Consider the following 24,760-nt stretch of genomic DNA (forward strand, 5'->3'; position numbering starts at 1 on the left):
AAACTTTCTGTCTGCACGCGCTTAGTGGCTCATGCAGCATTATGCATAGACACACACACACATACATACACACACACAGCTGAGTGATAATTGCAGCCCCACGCACACGTGTGCACGTGCGGGTGAGGAATACAGCGCTCCCTCAAACTCCGGTCCCGTGTTTGCCATCCACACATTTGGACATCGGACAGTCTTCAGTGCCTTTTATGGCCGTCTGACGGCACTCTGTGTCATCTCCCTGTTGTCTACATGTGCTTTGGATGCCATCGTGCGGGTGTGGACGAGGTAATCTGGATGCTTTCTGACACTGCTGACCACGCTTCTTTTCCTCCCGACTGTGTCAGATTATGGCAATATTTGCTGTGTCGGGTGTGGTTCCTGCACATTCTTGCTATGTGTGATGGGTGCTTTAGTGTTTAGTACTGCTGACTCAGTGAGAAGGTCCTGGGATCACGTCCCACCAGGTCCCTTCTGTGTGGGTTCTATCTGGGTGCACCGGCTTCCGCCAACATCAAAAGACATGGGTTAGGTGAACTGGAAACTTTAAACTCACCATAGGTGAGAGTGTGAAGGTGTTTGTGGCCCTGCAATAAGACCGGCGACCTGTCCAGGGTGCACCCCGCCTCTCGCCCAATGGTGAGAACATGGAAATGATGACTCCCCAATGTTATTCCATTCTGACACGAAAGCCTCTAAACATGCACAGCAGACACAAGCTGCTTCACATTTCCCACATGATATGAACTCACTGGAAACAGAGGTTGGATCTCGTATCAATAGCGTTTGAGACATCATATTCGGACGAGAAGGAGAGGATCTTGGTCCCACAACTGGCCCACACAGACATGTGGTCCGCAGAGTGCAGCGACTGGTCCACACACATGACAGGTGTGCTGACACTCCCAATGCTGAGAGTTTTCACCGGCTGGCCATTCTCCTGCTGGAAGAAAAGGATGAGAGACAATGGGGACGCTGATGGATTCACAGCAAAGCGACATATAGACACTGTGCAGGTAACATCCCCAGATCATGTGATCATGAGATTAGTGTAGTTCCTGTGTGAAGCAGATCACATTCTTTAGATCCCCATCATTTTGAATGTTCTGGTCGTGTAAGATAAGATAGTTTAGACCCGCTGCGTACAATGCAGGAGTAACTGCTGGTTTCTGACTGATGCAGGTGTCATTTTCATGCTCGTCAACCACGTCACCATATGGCCCATTTCCCAAGTAACATGTAATTGCATCAGGAAGGGCATCTGGTATAAAACCTACACCAAATCACATCGAATCCACTGTGGCGGCTGCGAGCAATATGGGAAAAGCCAAAAGAACTTACTTTTATTAATGTTCATCTATGTGAACACTGGTCTTAGCACGAGGTGCGGTCAGGCACACTGCTCACAAATTGCTATCATGAGGCAGCAGGAAGTGATGAAAGCTGCCCAGAGGCCATTAAAATCCCAGTCTGAAGTTGAGCGCAGAGTCGTTTCTGCACTTTATACAACCCCTGGCAAAAATTATTGAATCACCGGACTCAGAGGATGTTCATTCAGTTGTTTAATTTTGTAGAAAAAAAGCAGATCACAGACATGACACAAAACTAAAGTCATTTCAAATGGCAACTTTCTGGCTTTAAGAAACACTATAAGAAATCAGGAAAAAAAAATTGTGGCAGTCAGTAACGGTTACTTTTTTAGACCAAGCAGAGGGAAAAAAATATGGACTCACTCAATTCTGAGGAAAAAATTATGGAATCACCCTGTAAATTTTCATCCCCAAAACTAACACCTGCATCAAATCAGATCTGCTCGTTAGTCTGCATCTAAAAAGGAGTGATCACACCTTGGAGAGCTGTTGCACCAAGTGGACTGACATGAATCATGGCTCCAACACGAGAGATGTCAATTGAAACAAAGGAGAGGATTATCAAACTCTTAAAAGAGGGTAAATCATCACGCAATGTTGCAAAAGATGTTGGTTGTTCACAGTCAGCTGTGTCTAAACTCTGGACCAAATACAAACAAGCCAGGGGTTGTACATACACAGACTGGTTTACGATGCACTAAAATGCATTAAAACTAAACTGACTTTAAAATAAAATGAAATAAAAGTAAAGGCGAATCTTAAAATACAAAACTTTAGTGACTGTTTGCAGAAGATATTTATGCTGGTTGGCTTCATTCTCAGGTTTGCAGGCTGACCACAGTAAAGTCCAAGTAGGGGTCAGTCTGTGCCTGATAGGATATGGAGGTGATCTGGAGGCTGAAGGAGGAGATGTTACAGAAACAACGCACTCAACCGCTTCACCTCAGGGAGCTTTGGTGGATGACTGCTGTTCCTGTGACTTGTCTGCTTGCACATGGTTCATTTCCTTCCCAGAAAAGCTTTCACATATGTCCTCTACTGAGTGAACAACTGAAATAGCAACACATGAAGTTCAAGCCAACGCACATCTTAAAAAGCACTGAAACTGCTTTGTATAGTTCACGTTACACCCAAAACACATCCATGATAATGTCACTAAACACAGCCCCTTTGTGCTGTGTGAACAGCCATGCAGAGTCCAAAGCTTCCTGCTGTGAAACTGCATGTACACGTCCTGGAGAACGTCACCCACTTTCCATACCTGGGCAGACAAGTGTCATGAAATGCTGACATCAATTACGAGATCAAACACTGACTCAGGTGTGCAGGAAATCTCTTTGGCCGGAAGACTACTGTACCAACATCAGTGTCCTGGGTGACTCCAAGCTCCAGTGCATCGAGTGTGTCACCATTAAGACCCAGTTTCGGTGGGTGAGTAATGCTGTTAGGGTGAATGACAGCCAACTTTCCAAGCAGATCTTCTACTCTCAGCTGAGTGTAGGAAAATGGTCCAGAGGAGGGCAGAAGAAACACTATTAGGACATTCTGAAACACAACCTCAAGAACTGCTCCATCTACTGGAAGACATGGGAGGAGCATATTTGTGCTTGTGCTGTGCACTCCAGTGGTGACTAGTGGGTGTACCTGAACCCTGAAGGAGTGGCTCAAGCATCAGACTTACCAACATGGTGGCATAAGCATTGATGGTTATGTGATTGCAAGGGGGCTAAACAAAATTTACTACACGAGCAAGTGAATACAATGCATGATGTCACATTCCAGACATTTGCTGCTGAAGTAAAACTCACTGAATCTTAAATTAAACATCTAACACTTACCAACAGTACTGTGTCCTCATAAACGGTGAGAATTCCATCTGCTGCACCAACCAGCAAATAATTCTTTCTTTGTCTTGATAAGAGACATAAACAAAAAAAAAAGGACAAAATGTTAATGTGTGACTGTAGACACATTACAATTACACATTAGTAGGTAGGTAATCTGCGGAAAATGTTTTCTGTAGCTCAAGAAGAAAATGTTTTAAGTTAAAATAAGTTCCTCAACAACCAAGTCCCCACACAGTATATTTAGATATTGATAAACGTCTTTCATTTAAGCCAACGTTATATAAGATATTAGGGTTGATTTTGGGGGCAACTGTATCCAAATCAAATGAATGATGTAGGAATTAACACTTTTGAGAGTGTTGCCAACTTTTCAGAGAGATTACAAGCAATTAGACAGATTTTTATTGTCATTACTTCACAAGACACCAGAAAAAAAAGGTCTTGTGATTTTTAACTATGTGAATGAAGGACAAAAAGGGTATACGTTTTCATGGCAACCAGAGAGTGCATGAACCCCTCCATTCTGCTCAAAGTGGTGTTATACTGGTGCAATCTGGGTGCCATAAACATCTTTGCCACTCTTCATGGCACTTAGCTGTAGATAGACATCATCACAGAGTGCGTGAATGTGTGTGTATAATCATTAATGTTTGAGAAAACAAAAACTTATTTATGTACCCTATACAGTGGAGTGAGTGAAGAGATAAACAAGCCCATGCCCTCCAGTTCAACAATTTAACTCACACAGTACATACTATTATCTTGTGCGTGTCCAAATTAAAAGAGGATTGCCATGGCCTCCATCGACCATCTTGACCATGGGGTTATGTGGTGTTGTTAGAGCGTCTGCAATTGTGGCTGAATAAGCCAATGTGAGATAAAAATGGCATATAATCACAATAAACTGATGAAAATTTTGGGAAAACACTGACGCACCAAATCCGTTCAAAAAGCTACTTTGTTTTGCTTGTGTCATATATCATATACCGTACACGTCCAACTGCTGGACGTGACTGGGATTGTTGCAGGGAATATCATATCTTCACATGATCATTTCTTCTGGCATCTTCCTTTTTTTTTGGTATGGATCTGTGCCTTTCCTGACACTACTCCAGGTCTACTAGGAAAACAAGGCACAGGTGGCCTTGAACAGGGGACTTCCTTGTTGGGAGTCAAACATGCTAACTACTTGCGCCAGCATGCTGCCCTCAATTATATCATCACATGCATGATGGAAATTAGAAGCAGTGTGGCTTAAATTATGCATATCTTGAAATGAGTTTATCATTTTCTATAATTTTGAAAGCCTAGATCTGGTAGCAAAAGAGGGTAAATCATCACGCAATGTTGCAAAAGATGTTGGTTGTTCACAGTCAGCTGTGTCTAAAGACAATTTAATTCACCTGTTTTTTTTTTTATTGCATATAAACCATGCTAGCGAAATCCAACAAATGTTTTGCTCATATTTGTACAACATACAAGAACTCATGTGACATTTATTGTATTAATTGCATGAAATGAATTATGCAGTTTACTTTGACATACAAGCAATGGCGGCTGCTGGTCTGTCAAAGAGGGGGCGCTCATTGTCGGCTGACATCATAAAATTTGTCAATTTATTTATATGTAAATTCAATATGTAAAATGGTCATAACAGTCCCGAAGTTGCACAAGCATTTCACAATTGATATATCTATTACATAGAGTATTTTATGATGGCACAATTACGAAGTGGTTAGTGCACATGGTTTCAGTGCGGAAGGTTCTTGGTTCAAACCCCACCCCTGCCACATTTCTCCATGTAATGTGGAGGTGTATCTGGAACGGCATCCGGCATAAAACTTGTGCCAGAATCAACATGCAGGTCCACCTTGGATCTGCTGTGGCGACCCAGAGTGAAAACAACAGAGCAGCCGAAGGGACTGACTTTTACAAGAATATTACAGCACTGCGCTCGTAGAGCACAAACCAACATGGAGATTTCACGGTCTGATCAGCCCCCCTATCTGATCGGCTCCCCTGCCTTCAGTATTTTATGTTGAATTCTGGTGAAATATGGGCTCCACCCATGTCTCTTGTTGACCAGACAGGGGGACCGATCAAACTGCGACATAGGATCTTGCACGAGAGATGTTTTTCAGGAAAAGTAAAGTTTTTACCGCTTAGGGTACACCTACCCTGTCATGAACTACCCAGCCTTTGTTTCGTTAACTGGCTTTATGAACATTTACGGACACAAACGAAGTGTGGAACGATGTGCTTAGCTCTTAGCCAAGCAGTTCATTCTACGTACTGTAGCACTTCCAGCAAGCCTCTTGTGCTCTTGGTACTCTTAATGAATAGACTAAGTTTGATCCACATCAGTTCCGTATTGCGGATTTAGCGGATATTTGATTTTAACATTTAAAAGCCCTTTTGATCTATTTTGTATTATATTTAGCTTAAGAAAAGACATTTCTAACAGGACTTTGAAATTTTTTTCAAGGTAAAAATTTGTGGAATTGGAAACTAGTGTTGGCGGAGGTTTGTGCTCTACAAGTGCGGTGCTCTAGTTGGTTTTAAAGTTGTGGTCAATCTTTAAAGTCCACAGAAGATAATGTACTGAACATTGATATTTATTTCAAAATGACTGTACATCAGACCACAATTTGTAATGGTTATAATCTGATGGGAAGATTGTGTGTAAATAATTTCATACCAGTTTTTGCTGCAGCAGCAAGAGGTTCAGTACTATCTCCATGTTTCAAAGTTAGTCATTTATTATTCCACACTTACATATGAACCCTTAACTGGAGTAAGCGGGTCCAGAAAATGGATGGATGGACTTACATACGACTGGCATGTACATGGAAAAACAGTGAGGTAACGGCATCAGTGACCCTCTGCAGATGGTGCCAAGTCGACAAGTCTTGAGTGCTGATGACCACCAAGGAGCCAGACTGGGTGCCTGCCACAAGCCAATCAGAGCTCTCGCCTGGGATTTGAACTGTCACAAGGCAGAGGATGGGACTGACGTCTATCTCCTGATGAAGGAAAGCAACCAGATTGTAAAAATGTTCGTCTGCTGATACAAATACTGTCCATTTGCCTGAAGCTGCTGCTGCCCTGCCACTGATACAAATGTTGTTTCTATCGAAACAAAGAATACTTAAAGATTTCACATCATGGAAGTATTCTGTGGGCATATTTCTCACTAACAGAGCTTGTTTGCTGTAGCCTGTTAACTTGGAACTGATTGTGTGCGTCATCACTTCTGTCTCTGTAGCAGGAAACCACTCTAAAAGCTTCTTCAACAGCACTGTGACTTGTGACTTCCCAATAACCATCATGACTTAGTGGTCAGCACTGTTTTCTCACAGCCAGAAGGTCCTGGGTTCGATTCTGACCTGGATTTTGCATGTTTCCCCGTGTTTGTGTGGATTCTCTCTTAGATGAACTGTTAACTCCAAACTGACCGTAGGTATGAGTGTGTCTGTCTATATGTATCAGACCTGTGATGGACTAGCAGCTTGTCCAGGGTGTACCCTGCTTTTCACCCAATGACTGCTGGGATAGGCTCCAGCACCCTGCGATCCTTAATTGAAATATGCGGGTATACAAAATGAATGAATTAATGAATCACATACTGCTCCCACTGACTAAATGAATTCATGCTAGCACTTGGACTACTCACTGAATACAAGTGGGAATGACAGCAGTGCTTCACTGCAGCCTGTGTAGATTTTAGCAAACCAACTGACTCAGTTGACCAAGCTGCTCTCTGAGAGACCCTGAAAATTTGTGGGATCCCAAGCAAGTTGGTAGACATCATAGTTGGCCTATGCACAGCTACAGAGCATGCAGGATAAGAGAATAAGACCAATAGTCAAACCTCATATTCAGGGGAAGCAATACAGGTTACTGGTCATGGAAAAGTGGGCCAGCTCTTTAACATCACATGGATAGTGGAGGCTGCTTGGGAGTAAGCCCAACGATTCTACCTGTGTTTTGTGGACTTGGAAAATGCCTACAACCCACTCTTGTGGGAGGTGCTATAGGAGTATGGGTCCATTGCATCTGCATTCTCTGCATTTCATCAGAAAGGTTTCTCTGCCAGGTCTGCCTCTTGTCACCAATCATCTTGGTGAATTACACAGACAGGATTTCAAACTTGAAAATGATGTTGTTTGGTTGGTGTCATCAGACAATGACCTCCAATGAGCACTGGACAGGTTTGAGGCAGAGTGTGAAGCCATTCAGTCAGGGAAGAGTTACTGTCCGAGTGGAGGACTTCAAGTATTTTGGAGTCCCTGTTGAGTGGTGGTAAGCTGGAGCATGAGATCAATAGAGGCACTAGTGCTGCATCTGAGGCCCTGCAGATGCAGCACCAGACCATTATGGTGAAAAAAGAGCTGAGCCAGAATGCGAGGCTCTCAATTTACCAATTTAAAGCAGATGCTTTAAATTCTAATTGCTTTAAATTAATCCTAACTGATGGTCACAAGCGGTTGCGACTAAAAGAACAACACTGCAGGTACAAGCAGCCGAAATGAGGGTCCTCCAGAGGGTATCTGGACTCATATTGAGGGACAGGGTGAGAAGTTTAAATATCCGGATCAAGGAACTCAAAGTAGAGCCACTGATCTTTGGCATCAAATGGAGCCAGCTGACGTTGTTCCGGCATCTGGTGAGGATGCCACCTGGTTGTCTCCTTAGGATGGTCTTCCAGGCACATCTAACTGGGAGGAGGCCCCAGCAAAGACCCAAAACATGCTGGAGGAAGTACATCTCTCAGGTAGGTTGTGAACACTGTGGGATTCCCCAGGAGTTGTCAAGGTTTTGCAGAAAATATGAAAGTGGGGGCTGACCAGCTTATTTTGTAGCCACCATGACAAAGACCCAGATAAGCAACAGAAAATGAATGAATGGACTACAACTGGGATACGATACAGTGTGCTATGAACATGCTGGTTTTCCTTGCAATGGAACACCCCTGCAGCTGATTTTACTGATGAGCTTCTCCCTTCAAGCTAAAGTCATGATCATCTGTGAAATCACCTGCTGAGGTGATCAATAGTGAGGAAAACCTACACTGTCTTGGCCAATCATGTCCACCCTTGACGCAGAGGCTAGAGTGGAGGGTTGGTGACCACAGTAACCTTGGTTCAATTCCCTATCCATCCCTAATCCCCAAATTGCCCCATTGTCATTGCCTTTGGCATCTGTCTCAGATAGAAAAACATTACATAGCCCAGTCTATTTACAGATGACGTGTCTTTGTTGGAGATGAAAGGTTTATTGACTGACTTGGATGATGCTGCGATCTTTGCAGAATTAACAAAAACCCTGACTGCAGCATTTGAAAATCTGAGTGAGGAATCTGAGTATCTGGGGTCCTTCATAAAGATTTCAGGCTTTCAATGCCTTCCTGGAAAAAGGTGTATGTGGATGCATTGAAAGTGTTAAACTTTTACTTCTTCTTACTTTGACATTAAGAGAGGCCTAGGAAGCACTCATGGAGTCATGAAGTCACTGGACGGAGGTGTTTGCTGTTGCCAATTGCTTTGCAAGAGAATGAAGGTCAAAGGTGCTTCCAGTCTTACTGTATATTTGTGAGACTTGGACACTAGCCAGTGACCTAAGGGTACAACTGTATGTCTTTCGTACTTTGTGTCTTTAGAGGAATCTTTGGTACCACTGGAAGGACTTTGTGTGGAGGGGGGGGGAAACAACAACAACAACAACACAACAAAACAGCTACTTTGGGGGAGACTTGAGCATGTAGGTGCTTCAGAGTTGAGGACCTCAGCAACTGGAAAAGGCCAAGGGGAAGCCCACATTTAACCTGGCTGTGCCACATACAGAGCTATATTGCTAAGATAGGGATGGGCCACTTGTCTGCCATCCAAAACCCAAAGTGGTTCCATAGTGTGATGGAAGCTGCACTGTGCAGCACCAGGGCATACTCCCAGACTTGACTGACCTCTCTGGCCTGTAACAGGAAGGGAAACACTCCTATGATAACACTGTTCATGTACATGTATTTGTGAATTATGTTGTCCTATTTACTGTTACAACACTGCAACATCTGGCATTTATTTCTTTTTCATAAATAAATATAGTGTACAGCTAAGGATGGAAAAAATACATATATACAGTGAAGGTAAGTGCATCATTATTATTAGAAGACAGTGGGTGTGGGTGAAAAAGTGTGATGATAACAGCACTGTAGGTACCTGTGTTGTGACGCTGTTGGTGTCCAGATCTACAGCTGTCACAGAGCCAATCCTCTGCGTGGTGCTGCCACCTCCCAGCCACACCCTGTGGCTGGACAAGGAACTATCACTGCTGTCACGGCTCACTGTGAGGCACTCAGCATTCAAAGCCCTATGAACCACCAGCTCCTCCATCAGAGAAAGCATCTCTCCCGAATTCAACCGATCAAAAACCTGCACATACAGAGGACAGGACCACTTACTCAACATACATGCTGAAAGAAATCAGGCTCCAAGCTTTTAAAGCTTGTGTCAAAAATGCAGTGACAAGAAGCCTGCTAAATGTAGCAACAAGGACAAAACAGTGAACATCCAGTATCCACAATTCACACCCTGCATGGGAGAGCCTGCAGTTACTGACAAGGACACAGTGTTGAAAGTGGCCAATTTAGTACAATGCTGAGCTGTCTAATGAACAGAACATTTTTTAAACAATGCTCATAATGTCAATGATTTTAGTGAGGAACTTTGTTTTTAAAAATGCTTTTCCTGAGCAGAACATTATGCATGGTGACATGGGAATGATCTGAAACATTTTTCAGTGTGTTAAGGAGAGGAAAGGTCCAGGTCCTGATGCAATTGGAGGTCGCGTACCCCCTGCCTAACAGTCGGAGATACTATATTTGCACTTCTGAGGGCCCAGGGCCAAGCATCAGCCCATCCCTTTTTTTGGAAGAAAGTTGGTTCAACACCCACCCGAAATTAGTTATTTTATTATTATTAAAGTTTATTAAATGCCCACCTAAAATAAATTAATTTCATGACCCCCCAGAATATTGTAAAAAGCAAAAAAACAATGAGTTTTTACAATGTTTTTATATGGCATAAGGGGAGGGTATTTATAAGCTTCCTTCTGCCTACTCCCTTTCGGCCACATGGGCATACTGTTAAGTGGTTCTTTTTATGAGTTTTTGTTATTGTTCATCTGTGTGCTGAATAAATAAATTCATTCATTCAAATTTGTACAAGCCACAGTCACACGGTGAAGGAGCTACTATCAGTTTCTGTTTGTTTATGTCAGACAAAAGTCCTTTTTCGATCCAGCAAAATGAGTTCCTTGTCAGCTGATGTCCACAAAGTTTGTCAGAAACTTTTGTGCAAGTTCAATGTTTTGTGCATGTTCAAAACTTTGAGGGGAATTCAGACAGATCGTTCCTGCTCCCTGGATTTTTTTTTTTTTTTGCCATTTTAAGTGCGAGAGAGTGGGACACAGTGAGCACATGCAGCATTTCTGGACTGAACACAGAGAAAACTGACTTTAAGTGTTGAGTGGATGGGGGAAAAAACAGACACCGACAGGTGATTTATTCTTTATTTGTGAGGAAATCAGATATTTTATTGAAATGGGTGGACCAACAAACATAATATTTGACCGAGTTTGTGCACATGCCCACCCCCACTTCCGAGGAGAATTTCATGTGGAACGCCCATGGCGCTTAGGCGTTAGAATATGATATTCTCATGGCTGAGCGTGAGAATTTAGTCTAATTTTTCATGTTGTTACTCCAACTTTGCAGGGGTCCATGTCTTTCTTAGAGTTCCATTATTATACCAATAAAGAAAATGAATAAAAAATACACCTAGCGCTAATGCTAGTGGTTAGCTTGTGTTAGCTAGGCTGACCCCCCCATATCTTTCATACTTCTGTTAGTTTTTCAGTGTAACTGCTGTGAATTTTAGCTCATTATTTTACTGTTGTGTTTACTGTTGTTTTATTTCCTCCCCTCCTCCCCGTTTCTTTTATTACTGTTTCTACCAGTCTAATACTTCTGTTAGTTTTTCAGTGTAACTGCTGTGAATTTTAGCTCATTATTTTATTCCTGTGTGAACCTTAGGAGTGGTTAGCATATTCGTTAGCGGTTAGCTCGCCTTTGCTTGGCTATACTCGTGAATCTTCTGGTGCACAACGTACACTACACTTTAATCCTGCGTGATGCTGGCAGATAGAGTGGCTCTTTTAGAGAGTGGTGTCCGTAAGCTAGAACAGCTTATTAGCTCAGTAGACATAGATGTTACAGGCACTCCAGATGAGATTAGTGTTGGGCCAGCTAGCATGCTCATTCGCATCAGCCTAGAAATGCCAGCTGTTTCGAACTGTGGTTAGGCGGAGGAAGTCACGTAGGGCTTGGTGCCTGGGTGTTGTACCACGATCACACTTGCCACTGAGAACTGTGAACCGGTTTTCTCCCTTGGATATGCCTGATCTGAGTTCTCTGAGCCCACTCCTATCTCCAGGCCGAAACACTGGGCTTTAGTGATAGGGGATTCTATCACCCGCAAAGTCAGGTTATAGACGCCGGCTGATGTTAAATGTATTCCTGGAGCCAGAGCTCCTGACACTGGCTCCCATCTTAGGGTGCTGACATTGCAGAAGGGTAGACAGACAAAGGAACATGACACGAGATACAGAAGAGTCACCAAGGCCAGAGGACTCACAAATACCTCACAAGCCACACAGAAACACCTCACAGACCACCCCAAGACCACCAGACGGGCACACAATGACCGTGGCATTTTTGCCATGGCAACAGCAGATCATCCACTCTAACATGACTGGAGTGACGCGGGTTTGAATGTGAATTCTGGAAAAAAAAGACCATTATTTTAATTTCAATATCACAGCCAACAGGTGCACAATGAGCGGGGCTTGTGCTGTGATTTTTATAAAAGTTCATTTTATAAAGCACTCTTATAAATGCAAAATGAGTTCTTTGTCAGCTGATGTCTGCAGAGCTTGTAGGAAAGCTTTATGCTTGTTCAAAACTGAATGGAGATATTTGTTTCATACTTTTCATGTGGCTAATGGTTCATTCTGGAGTTCTGGTGTTAATTCAGCACAAGTGGACATGCAGCTCGGCTGTCAGTGAAGGCACATCACGTCAGGCACCTCAGTCAAGTAATCTGCACCACGATTACTGTTATGATGACAACCTGTAGCACGAATTAACTAAAAACCTTTCACCGTGGAAGACAAAACAAGCTAAATATTAAAGGAATCTTTCCACATTCGGTTTAGTGCACATTCAGTTTGGATTATGTGTGCATGTGTGTTTTTTCCACTACCATGCACCTGACAGCACCTGCATGAAAACACCTCGCTTGAAATGTTTTAATTAGAAATAGCTACATTAAGTTCACTGTGGACTCGCCACAGTTTTGTCCTTTTTTTCCATGATTTGTATATTCCAGAGTTTGATTCACAGAGCTCAGTATGAAGCATCAGTCTGTTCGGAGGAGGACACAGCACAACAGTAACGTGACTTTTTCAGTCTCTGCAATAGTTAAAAAAAAATTTTGCTTACATTTTTTATGGCTAAATTGTTTTCAAGCCAGAAAAAAAGACCAGCCAGTGAGGTGTTAATTGTCCAGTGATGTGACAAGTGTGAAAAATTAACCATTTAATATTAGGCTTTTGTCCCCTCTCGCTCTCTCTCTCTGAGTGCGCACAAACAGTGATAAAATATGACGGCAAACTGCTCAAAATCCAGCATATATGTCAAAATATTTATGTCATCTGTAGCACAGAAACTCCACATAAGACAACAACACCGCACAAGGGCTGCTAAAGTGGTTACACAGAAAGGTGTTTTCACGCACCCTCTGCAGATCAGGTGCATTTTAAGGTGCACAACATATGCACAACTGCTACCGTCCTGTGCAAAGGGGGCCTCACAAACTTGCAATGGGAGGCAGCATTAATTGATGACACTGAATAACCCAGTGAGATTATTATTTTGAATATAAATTTGCATGCAGTCAAAATGCTTATGTTCTCACTTGATACTAATATGAACAAATTCATAAAGCATATGATTTTACTTTTATATTTTCACATAACAAATCTGCCTATTTATATATATTAAACCTAATCTTGCTAGAATAAATCCATTATCTGAGGTGTGACACATTTCCACAAGGAGATAGTCACATTTCTGTTTCATCAATGTCACTTCCTGTTTTATTTTGACATTCCCTCTGTTTCTGTCCTTTTTTTGCATTTCTCCTGAGCTGTTCCTCATTACCTCATTATGGCATTAGTCCTCATTGCCAGGACTAATTCCAAAAAAAAAAAAAAAAAATCATATTTAGGGGTATGAAGGAATGGAATTCATTCCTGGAATGCATTAAACTTATTTCAAATGAATGTTCTTTTAAGGAACTTCTAAAGCAGTATTTACTGACATAGCTAGCAATCTGGGTTGAATTTTTTTTTGATCATTTACAGACAAGTTTTTCATGTATATAGATTGACCAGATGTGATGATTAATTTGACTGGGAGTTGATTGGTTTGTTTTTTTTGTCCTTTATTATTATTTTTTAGATATTTTTAAATGCAGTTTTGATTTTTGATTACTGTATATTGTGGTGGTTGTTTTGTGTGGACCCCTGCAAAGCTGCAGCTAATGGGGATCCTAATAAATAAACAATAATCAACCCTGATTACTGTGCCAGATTGTCTTGTGTGTAACACCTAACTTTCCAGCATTCTTGTTTTCGTGTGTTCCTGTTCCCGACATTTGTTGCTTGACCCTGGTTTCCACTTCTAGCCTACTCTCTTGGACTCTCGTGCTTGATATGTTAGCTTCCTGTGTTTTGACCTCCTGATTTTAATGACTTTTTCCACTGCAATGCCTCTCATGGATGTGGCTGCTGCACAAACCGAATATCCTGTTTTTTGACCGTTGCCTGCCCCTGGACTTTGAATGAAGATGTTTGTATTTATCCTCACATGTGGATCTTTGCTCAGGGGTCCTCATTTGTATGTAAAGTTATATAAAAAAAAACCCCAAATCAGCTTTATTCGTGGCCTGTTTTTCACCCATCTTTTTTTAGATAGAATATTTACATAGAACAGTTAGAGTTTTTAGATAGAACAGTTCCAAGCAACAAAAGAGAATTCTGCTGAGATGGCAATGTGAAAGTTAAAGGAGGGTTGGCACTTGTGAAAAAAACAAAACACTGTGGCTCTTCAGTTCTGTTTTCAGCTGCTAACCTGAGCAGAGTTTGGTCGATCCTGAGGGTTTTCCTTTAGGCAGTCCTTCATCAGCGCCTGGTAGCTTAACCACGGGGAGCAGCCATAGTGATTTACTGGGTCTGTACAGAGCAGACAGGCAGAGATGACTATTTTTTCATGTTTAACTTTGATATCAGTGTTGCTTTATTTGATTTCATTTACATTAGTCATTGTGGTTGGGGTAGGCAGTTCTCAAAAACTGAGTGACGCGCAAGAAGACTCGTGAGGTAGATCATCAAACAGCCATGACAACTCGGTTTGATGATGTCTGAAGACTGTTTATGTAAATGCCATGCAAACTGATATTCGAATGACATTCATGCAATTCGACTGCAGCCCGGCTGAATGGGCCGGGTACAGCTGGATTACAAATCATACAACTGTTACAACATCTGACCCATATGGAGGACTGACTTCGCAACTATATTACAGAGCCATCACAGTATGAATACGATAAATAATCTCCTTTGGAACGGCACTGGATAGAACCACTTGCCGCACGCCAGCCAGCCTGCAGCCGGGCTGGACTGAAAGGCGCAGGTGCGCCGCGGGTGGGCAAAAACTCATTCAGCTTAATACCTATATTTAATCCCCCTTTTGGCAGATATGTGTCAGATATCATACATAATAGTCAAGTACTACAGCGACAGAGCTGGCACCATGGCCGCATCCATGTGACAGTGACAGCCACTGGCACTTGTACAGGCACCAGCAAACGCAAGGACTCCTGATCCTGTCACTCCGGCCGGGATAACAGTTGATCGCAGCGCTGGGTGTATGTGTGCCTCCTTCATCCATACATTCTCATCTGTTTGCCTCATGGCTCGTGCATGAATCCGCCCATCCAGCACGGCATGCTATACACAGCTGCAGAGAGACGAGAGGAGAGAGAGAGAGAGAGAGAGAGAGAGAGAGAGGAGAGAGAGAGAAAGAGAGAGAGGAGAGAGAGAGCGAGAGAGAGAGAGAGAGAGGAGAGAGAGAGAGAGAAGAGCAGGCATGTGTGCTGGAACCTTCCCACCCTGAGCTGGGGTGCCGGTGTTGCAGACGACGCCCCTAAAAGTTGGTCCACCTTGCTTTCACTGTGAATGCGTCATTTGGGCCACACAGCAGCTCGTCTGATTCTGACTTCTCCACCCAAAGTGATCAAAGGGAAGAATGTGTTATACCATCAGATGGCAAAGTAAAACCTCTTAAATCATTCTAAAGTCAGTTTAAGGAGAAACAAGGCGATAATGGCGAGTTGTTATTGACGCTGTGAAATGACGTAGGCGCAGCAGCAGTTGCTGTGGTGCTTGATCGAGTCCTCCGTTTTATGATGAAGTAATGCTGAATTTATGTAGAAATGATTGTTGTACAAAAGCTTAGACATCTGTCTCTGAGACAGATGATGACTGGAGTAAAGTTTGAAGCAGAAACGAGGTGATAATCGGGCTGAATCGCTGCTGATGCTCAGAAATGGTGCTGCTGAGCTTCAAAATGACACATGCGCAGTGAAAGCAGGGCGGACCGTTTGGTTTGCGACACCGTCATTGTGGGGGTTTCATGCTGTGTTGTTTTAATTCCTTGTCTTTTTTATTTTATTCTGTTTTTTGTTTTTGTCGTGTGGGACAGTTGGACTTGCAGTCTGGATAGTCCCATGGATTCAGGTGCTGCCTGCACTAATTCCGCGAATCATTTATGCTGGCTCCATACCACATTTTGGGTATTTGTACACAGCTGTATGAATGTCTGTCATATACAAATGAGGCTCAGATTCTGTTTGTTTTTCAAAATCATGTGATTTGTACAACATTCATTCATACTCTAGTGTGACGGGGCCCTAATAAAATAACTTTACAGATACATTATCTAACTCATAAGAAGGAATGAAAATGCAACTGATGTTCCAATCCATTAGAATATATTATAAATAACCTGCCTTCGAGCAAGATTCTAAATGTATTCTCCACCACAGGATGAAGCACAAGACAACCTGTAGCTGTAGATAATTTCTCTGTGAATCTTTGAGCGATGATGAGAATGGTTCCAATCAGCCAAGTCCTGAGAGCTAATGCCAACCATCGGCTATGAAATTATTATTTTATATAGCATGGCATTAAGTGGGATGCATTGGCACATCTAGTTGTGTGGCAGTAGTGTGGGGATCAATTCGTGCAAGTTGCCTTTAGGCAAATCGTGCATAGTGCAACATTTGTCTGTAGCATCACCAGCTGCAGGTTCATGTTGGATTGGAGCAGAGAAGCATTTTTATACTAGAAATTTCACCTCAAGTCTTCCATGTGCCTTCTGGAAAACTAGCTGAAATTTCAATTGTCTTCTATTAAAGACAGCCCTCCTTGTGTCATTCCACCATGACGCTGTAGAACTGGTGATGCACCAGACAAAAGCTGCATTATGGCACAGTTTCGCTTTCATGTAGGTGTCATTAGCATCTTGCTGGCTTTCCTCACTAGTCTTCTTTGTGAAAGGTCACTGAAGAGTTGAGAACTTTCGACTAAAGACAGACTTAAAATATACCTGGTAGTTTTCCATGCCACAGCGATCTCATCAAACTCACTGGGAAACTTCATGCCATCTGAAATTCGCTCACCAAAGGTGAGGAGATCATAAAGGAGGAGTCCAAGGAGAATACATCAGCCTGCGGTTGTAGACCACATTACCCCGAGCCACCTCTGGTGCTCGGAAAACCTGTCTCAGATGTATGGTTGAATCAGTTTACAGAAGCCTTGGTGTTGTTGTTTTTTTTTTTTAGTAACTACTGACAATACTACTTCTTTTAGAAGCCACTTTAGAAGCTAGAAGCACTTATTTCCATTATGGTCATGTCTGAAAACTCAACATGGTAGCTCACACTTTAAAAATGTGTTAACACTTAGAGATCTTAAATGTCACAAAGGCCAACATCTAACCCTGGAGTGCCCTCTGAGCTCTTCACACCCATGCTGCAGCAGTACTGAGCGACTGCCGTAGTCCGTCATCTTGCAATGATCTCCGAGTCTGTCTTCAGGTTGAAAAGGAGGATGTTATGGGGCTTCAGGTCCCGGTAGATGATCATGTGTGAGTGGAGGTACCTGATAAAGATTAGCGAATCTTCAATCAAAACATTAAAAAAAAAATTAAATCATTTCTTGAACTATTTTGGCTTTAAAAAGTCACAGGATATAATGTTAATGTTTACATATTATTAATTAATTTATTGTATTTATAACATAGATGTAGAATCAAAACCTTAAAAACCCATCAACAGTAATGGTAAAATAATAACTCCTTGATCCATACCCGGATACTGGCACACACACAAAAAAAAATCTTTATTTTAAATAAAGATAACGAAGACCAAATAGACTTAGTTTGCTTCCTTGATATCACGTGCTGTGTTTGTCTACACTCCAGTTTATTTTAATTTAATTTAACCAGGTTAGACCCATGAGATCGGGATCTCTTTTACAAAGGAAACGAGGGGCCTCATACAGTGCGTGCTTACGCACAAAAACCTGGCGTACGTCTGTCTTCAGGCCAACGTTCAGATGTATCAAAAGTGAAATGACCGTGGAAATGTGCGATGCATCATGCAAAAATCTTGGCTGGCGTACGTGATGCTGGGAACCATTAATAGTGTGAAAACAAGAAGTCATCAGAGTGATGTGCACATCAGCGACACAGTAATGTGCAATTAACACTCCCACGTGTTCGAAATTATATGGATGGATATAATAGCATGCGCAAAGTGATGCATAAAATAGCACTAACAATGGCTGCATTAGCATCAGAGGACCCAATGTGACACGAGCGTGTATTCAGGGAACGCGATGATTTACTTGTAAATGAAAATAATGGACTCATAAACTGATTTGATTACCAAGGCCACTGATACTGGAGTTGCGCGCAGAACTGCGGCCGTCCCAGAGTGCAATACGGCAAGGAGCCAGGTGGGGGTCCGTGTCCACACAGGTGCTGATCATGCTGCACTTCCTGGAAACGGGCATTTCAGCGTGAGCTGGCCAATTAGTCAGGAGTGTGCCAGTCAACCTTGAGTCAAGCCATGCCAGCTGTGTGGAACGCAATCATCCCAAAGTCATCCAGATACATCCCATTCCAATATTAAAGCACCATTTGCAGCGAGAGCTGGTTTCCATGTAATCGGAGCTATTGACTGCACAAATGCGCATCAGGCTGGTGTTTGGCATGGTGTACAATGGCAGCTGCTCGATCAATCAAACAACTTTATTAATCCCACAAGGGGCAATTAAGCAGCTGCTTGCTGTGTAAATAGTGTATTTGTGTAATTTATCTGAATGTAAACCAGCGCGGCCACATTTGGGCATGTGCGCATTCAAGTATGTTGTTATTATTATTATTATTATTATTAAGGCTTATTTTTTTTTATTTTTGCTTGATGGTGAGAGCTGCAGAGCTTCTTAACAGGCTTCTTGTGTTCCGTATTTGTCAATAAACGCATGAGTAAATTGTGAATGTCACACTGTAAGCAGAACCGCACCTCACCTTTTTAACATCAGTGTGTGTGCGCTGTTTTGCGTGTCAGCCTCACACACACATGCTCCGTAGCTCCCACAAACATTTTTCCAGTTTCATGATTAAACCCTTTAACAGCGTATCGAATAAACTGTCTATGCGTGTCTCCACGTAATTTCCAGTCATCTGTAGTATAATTTTGTCTGATGTGACGTCGTGGGGAATCCCTGCTCAAAGGGCTTATTTACATGAAATTGCATATTTAAATGGGGCGTGGCCAGGGGGGAGTCTGGTTCCACATTCAATTCCACATTCAGTGGGATGTACAAAAGGAACACGCGTTGATTAATGCTTACGCACACTTTGATACATCTGAATATTTTTCTGCTTACGCCAGTTTCTGGGTTTTGGTGTACGCCATGTTTCAGTAGGAAATCCACATCCTAGGGGCCTCGTACAAAGACACAGTGGCCTTGGTAATCGAAATCGGTTTCAGAGCCATTCCCTGAATACACACTCATGTCGGATTGCACCATTTGCAAGGTCATTTAACAACGCTAAAGCAGCCATTGTTAGTGCCATTTTACGCATCACTTTGCACATGCGTTTATATCCACCCATATAATTGCAAACATGTGGGTGTGTTAACTGCTCATCAGTGTGTCGCTGATGTGCACATCACTCTGATGGCTTCATGTTTTCACACTAGTAACGTTCCCTGCGTCACCTGTACATGTCAGAGATGGCACAATAGCTGTGCATACGCCAGCCAGGACTTTTGCATGATGCACAGCACATTTTCATGCTTGTCACTTTTGATGCATCTGCCCGTGGACGTGTAGACGGGCGTACGCCAGGTTTTTGTGCATATGCACACTTTGTACGAGGCCCCAGGTCTTTTGTTTGCCGCTGTATTTCCCACAGCTTAACTTGCGATGTGGCCTGGTGACGAGACCCAAATGGGTTTGCACTCTCTGTGCAAGTCCACTTGCATTCACCTACAAAAAGAGAGCCCTATGATCCTTTTGATTTAGGAGTCAGGTGCAACAATCAGCACATCCGTTTTGTCTACATTCAAATGTCAAAAGGCTTCAGTCAATCAACAATCCATGGCCATCAAACATTTACATTCACTTAAGTTTCTGCTTTACCAATTTTGCACTCGACTACAACTATGGAATTGCAAAATGCTCCCTCCCATCGGCCAGTGATTTTCGTTAGGTTTGGAGTTAGATTCCTCTCTTTCTGATGAAAGAGACTTGAAATATCATTACTCCTCAACTCTGTACCTGAGTCCGTCAGCCACCTGCAGAGCTATCCTGTGCTGGAGCTTTTGACTGAGGCTGCCACTGCCACGTCCAAACAAAGAGTCCAATGAGCCTCGCGGAGCCAGCTCCATAACAAGGACTTTGGGTGAGGGGCCGGCGGCCAGCAGGCTACTAGGCTGGGGTGACAGAGACGACCCAAAACTGCCAACTCCTGGAAAGAAAATGTCAACAGCAACAAGTTGAATTGTCAGACAGTGGCAGAAGGAGGTTGGCAACCACCAAAAAGCAACAGATTCCTCAGACCAGCAGGAAGAGGGATTGTTCTTGAATATTTTACGGAGGGCAATAAATGCTGGCTTACAGTAATTTCCAGAATGATATGGCTCTTTTTGTTCTCAAGTTGTAGAATTTAAAAAAGTACCTGTCTCAGGAGGCCTGTGGATGTAAAGCTCAGATGCATGTTTGTTGACTATCTTCACAGCTACTTCTTCATTTTTTGTAGATGCCTCTATAGACCGTTCCAAAGCCACCCATCACCTGTATACAAAGCACAGGCAATGCCACATTTATGCATTTCGCACTATCATCATCAGGAAAAGTCATAAATAAATACTGATGACAAATACAACTGCAGAGGAAAAATAACAATGTAAATGATAGCAGCAGTAACAGTAATGTACTTGGATTGACAGAAGGCTTACATGTATTTAACCTGCAGATTTTGTAGTTAACATGCACAAAAGCATGTTGACCTCCTAGATGGCTTTAGGTGTTTATGAAGATGATGAGCTAATGTTGAAGGAATTACAAGATGGGATTTCTTCTCAAAGTAGTTAAAAAAGATTTTAACTTAAGGGCTTAAGGTAGACAAGGAGGTACGAGGTCTATTAGAAAAGTATCCGACCTTATTATTTTTTCAAAAACCATATGGATTTGAATCACGTGTGATTACATCAGACATGCTTGAACCCTCGTGGGCATGCGAGAGTTTTTTCACGCCTGTCGGTTACGTCATTCGCCTGTGGGCAGGCTTTGAGTGAGGAGTCGTCCACCCGCTCGTCGATTTTTTTTCATTGTTTAGGAATGGCTCAGAGACTGTTGCTTTGTTTGATAAAATTTTTTCAAAACTGTAAGGCACAACTGAGTGGACACCATTCAATAAATTCAGCTGGTTTTCGGTAAAAATTTTAACGGCTGATGAGAGATTTTGGTCTGGTAGTGTCGCTTTAAGGACGGTCCACGGCGCCTGACGGCGATCTGCGCTTCGAGGCGGCAGCGTCTCGCCGTTTCAAGTTGAAAACTTCCACATTTCAGGCTCTGTTGACGCAGTAAGTCGTCAGAGAACAGAGAACTTTCAGAAGAAGTCGGCATGAGGAGTTTATTCGGACATTCCATTGCTAACGGTCATTTTGTAATGAAAGAACGTGCGGGCAGAGTCGCATGTCGGGCTGGACCCGACCGCGGGGGGTCGCGGCAGGAAAAACACCTCCTAGGGAAATATTAACGGGCAAGTTGGAACATGCCCAAGCTGTTAAACAATTTCTCAGTTACTCACTTGTTGAAAGCCATTAAAAGCCGCCTGAATTCTACAAATGGTTTTCAACACGGAGGTGTTTTTCCTGTCGCGGCGCACACAGATTTGTCCGAGTCGTCACGGAAACGACTCGGCGAATTTGCGCGTACGTCTTTCATTAAAAAAATGTCCTTAAACCAGTGGAATGTCCGCATAAATTCCTCATGCCGGCCTCTTCTGAATCTTCTCTGTTCTCTCACGATGTCCTGGGTGAATTAAGCCTTAAATTAGGATGTTTTAAGCTCGAAACAGGCCGACGACAGCGCCTGGAAGCGCTGCAGGACGTCCCGCTCCGTGGGAAGTCCTTACACCGACAGAAACACCCCATAATCTCTCATCAGCCGTTAAACTTTTCACAGAAAACCATCTTAATTTCTCGAATAGTGTCCACTCGGATATTCCTCACAGGTCCAGAAAAAATTTTGATAAAGCAACGCGCGCCGTCTCGAGCAGCGTGTGAAACAAAGGAATTCAGCCGAGAGGGCGGGACCACATCTCACTCAAGGCCTGCCCACAGGGAAATGACGTCACCGACACGCGTGAAAAAACTCACGCATGCGCACGAGGGTTCAAGCATGATTGGTGTAATCGCATGTCATTCAAATCCATATAGTTAAAAAAAAAAATAAAAGGGTCGGTTTATTATCTAAGAGACCTCGTATTTCTAAAAGGAATCTGCGAGCAGGTAACACCATCTGTACTCTAGTGAGGCACTGCATTCTTCCAATCCAGTGATCATCAACCTGGCTCCAAGACATCACCTGCCCCCCAACTTTGCCTGCGCTACCAGTGCTAATTAACTAAGTCAGGTGTGCTCAGCCAATTAAGAGGTAGGAAATGCCACACTGGACAAATAAGCTGTGGCTGCAGCAGATACACATGGAAAACATGCAGAGCAAGTGATCTCCAGGAGCAAGGTTGGTGACCTCTGCTCCAAAGTGAGACCTTGTCCCATCACAGTTGTGGTACGTGATGGTGTGGTCCTGACAGATACTTCTGTTGTGCCATCCCGTTGTCCCAGCTACTTTGAGCAGCTGTCCAAGGAAAATTGTCCTCCATTGATGTTGGAAATCTTTCATGCCAGGGTTCTTGTGCTGGTCAGGTGTGAACCTCTGAAACTCAGAGAGCTTACAAAGGTGGTGAAACATCTGAAGGTGGGTTAAAGCTGCAACGATCTCCTGTATTGGGGATGAACTCCTCCAGGTGGGTGGAGATGCTGTTTTCTTGGTGTTGCAAGCAACATTTGCTTCCATCTCGGAGAGAAGAATCACTGAAGGATTGGAAGACAGCTGAACAGTGACGCGCGGGCAGATCCAAAATTAGCTAGGTACCTGTGGTCACCCGCGGTTATCAGTCAAACAAGAATATTTTTTATATATTCAGGCCATTTGTGAACAGGTCAGTGAAAACATATACTCAACAAAAATATAAACGCAACACTTGTGGTTTTGCTCCCATTTTGTATGAGATGAACTCAAAGATCTAAAACTTTTTCCACATACACAATATCACCATTTCCCTCAAATATTGTTCACAAACCAGTCAAAATCTGTGATAGTGAGCACTTCTCCTTTGCTGAGATAATCCATCCCACCTCACAGGTGTGCCATACCAAGATGCTGATTAGACACCGTGATTAGTGCACAGGTGTGCCTTAGACTGCCCACAATAAAAGGCCACTCTGAAGGTGCAGTTTTGTTTTATTGGGGGGGATACCAGTCAGTAACTGGTGTGACCACCATTTGCCTCATGCAGTGCAACACATCTCCTTCGCATCATCCGTGAAGAGAACACCTCTCCAACGTGCCAAACGCCAGCGAATGTGAGCATTTGCCCACTCAAGTCGGTTACGACGACGAACTGGAGTCAGGTTGAGACCCCGATGAGGACGACGAGCATGCAGATGAGCTTCCCTGAGACGGTTTCTGACAGTTTGTGCAGAAATTCTTTGGTTATGCAACCGATTGTTTCAGCAGCTGTCCGAGTGGCTGGTCTCAGACGATCTTGGAGGTGAACATGCTGGATGTGGAGGTCCTGGGCTGGTGTGGTTACACGTGGTCTGCGGTTGTGAGGCTGGTTGGATGTACTGACAAATTCTCTGAAACGCCTTTGGAGATGGCTTATGGTAGAGAAATGAACATTCAATACACGAGCAACAGCTCTGGTTGACATTCCTGCTGTCAACATGCCAACTGCACGCTCCCTCAAATCTTGCGACATCTGTGGCATTGTGCTGTGTGATAAAACTGCACCTTTCAGAGTGGCCTTTTATTGTGGGCAGTCTAAGGCACACCTGTGCACTAATCATGGTGTCTAATCAGCATCTTGGTATGGCACACCTGTGAGGTGGGATGGATTATCTCAGCAAAGGAGAAGTGCTCACTATCACAGATTTAGACTGGTTTGTGAACAATATTTGAGAGAAATGGTGATATTGTGTATGTGGAAAAAGTTTTAGATCTTTGAGTTCATCTCATACAAAATGGGAGCAAAACCAAAAGTGTTGCGTTTATATTTTGTTGAGTGTATTTTAAGCATATTACTTAAATATTACCTAAAGCCTAATAACAATGTTTAAGAAATAAAGAGATGCCGCTGCACGTGCGCTTACCAGACACCTGCATCATGGACTGGCGAATGGATATGGAGACTATGTGAGAGGCAAGATGGAAGAATTAAAAAAAAAAAAAGCCTCATTCTCTGGCAATTGGCCTAAACTAATGTGTGTTGTGATTGTTAGGATATATCTGACACTTTGAGTTATCATATGAAACAACAACTGGACTATAAAGACATGAGGCCAATATAATCAAGCTGGAGAGGGATAATAATACAATAACATGCTTTTAGAGGGCAGTATGCATTTTCAGAGGACCGACGTCCATGCCCAGTCACCCAAAATGACAGATATTCACCTGAGTTAGACGAGGGCGAATATCTGGATGGAGGGACTCTGCCTGCTG

At 43.0% G+C, this 24,760-nt stretch overlaps 1 protein-coding gene across 1 annotated transcript in view; it reads right to left on the minus strand.

Moving 5' to 3' along the window:
- Positions 1-24,760, minus strand: part of lrrk2 (leucine-rich repeat kinase 2) — a 205,342-nt gene that overhangs the window by 4,269 nt on the left and 176,313 nt on the right. The window contains 15 exon segments of the mRNA XM_034175890.1: positions 750-940; positions 3,206-3,278; positions 6,044-6,237; positions 9,430-9,642; positions 14,463-14,563; positions 17,001-17,016; positions 17,018-17,107; positions 17,109-17,175; positions 17,393-17,554; positions 20,246-20,396; positions 20,399-20,435; positions 20,646-20,669; positions 20,671-20,721; positions 20,723-20,761; positions 23,948-23,974. Of these exon segments, the coding sequence (XP_034031781.1) occupies positions 750-940; positions 3,206-3,278; positions 6,044-6,237; positions 9,430-9,642; positions 14,463-14,563; positions 17,001-17,016; positions 17,018-17,107; positions 17,109-17,175; positions 17,393-17,554; positions 20,246-20,396; positions 20,399-20,435; positions 20,646-20,669; positions 20,671-20,721; positions 20,723-20,761; positions 23,948-23,974 (1,436 nt within the window).

This window comes from Thalassophryne amazonica, chromosome 8 (assembly GCF_902500255.1).
Source record: "Thalassophryne amazonica chromosome 8, fThaAma1.1, whole genome shotgun sequence".
In the NCBI taxonomy this organism is placed as follows: Eukaryota; Metazoa; Chordata; class Actinopteri; order Batrachoidiformes; family Batrachoididae; genus Thalassophryne; species Thalassophryne amazonica.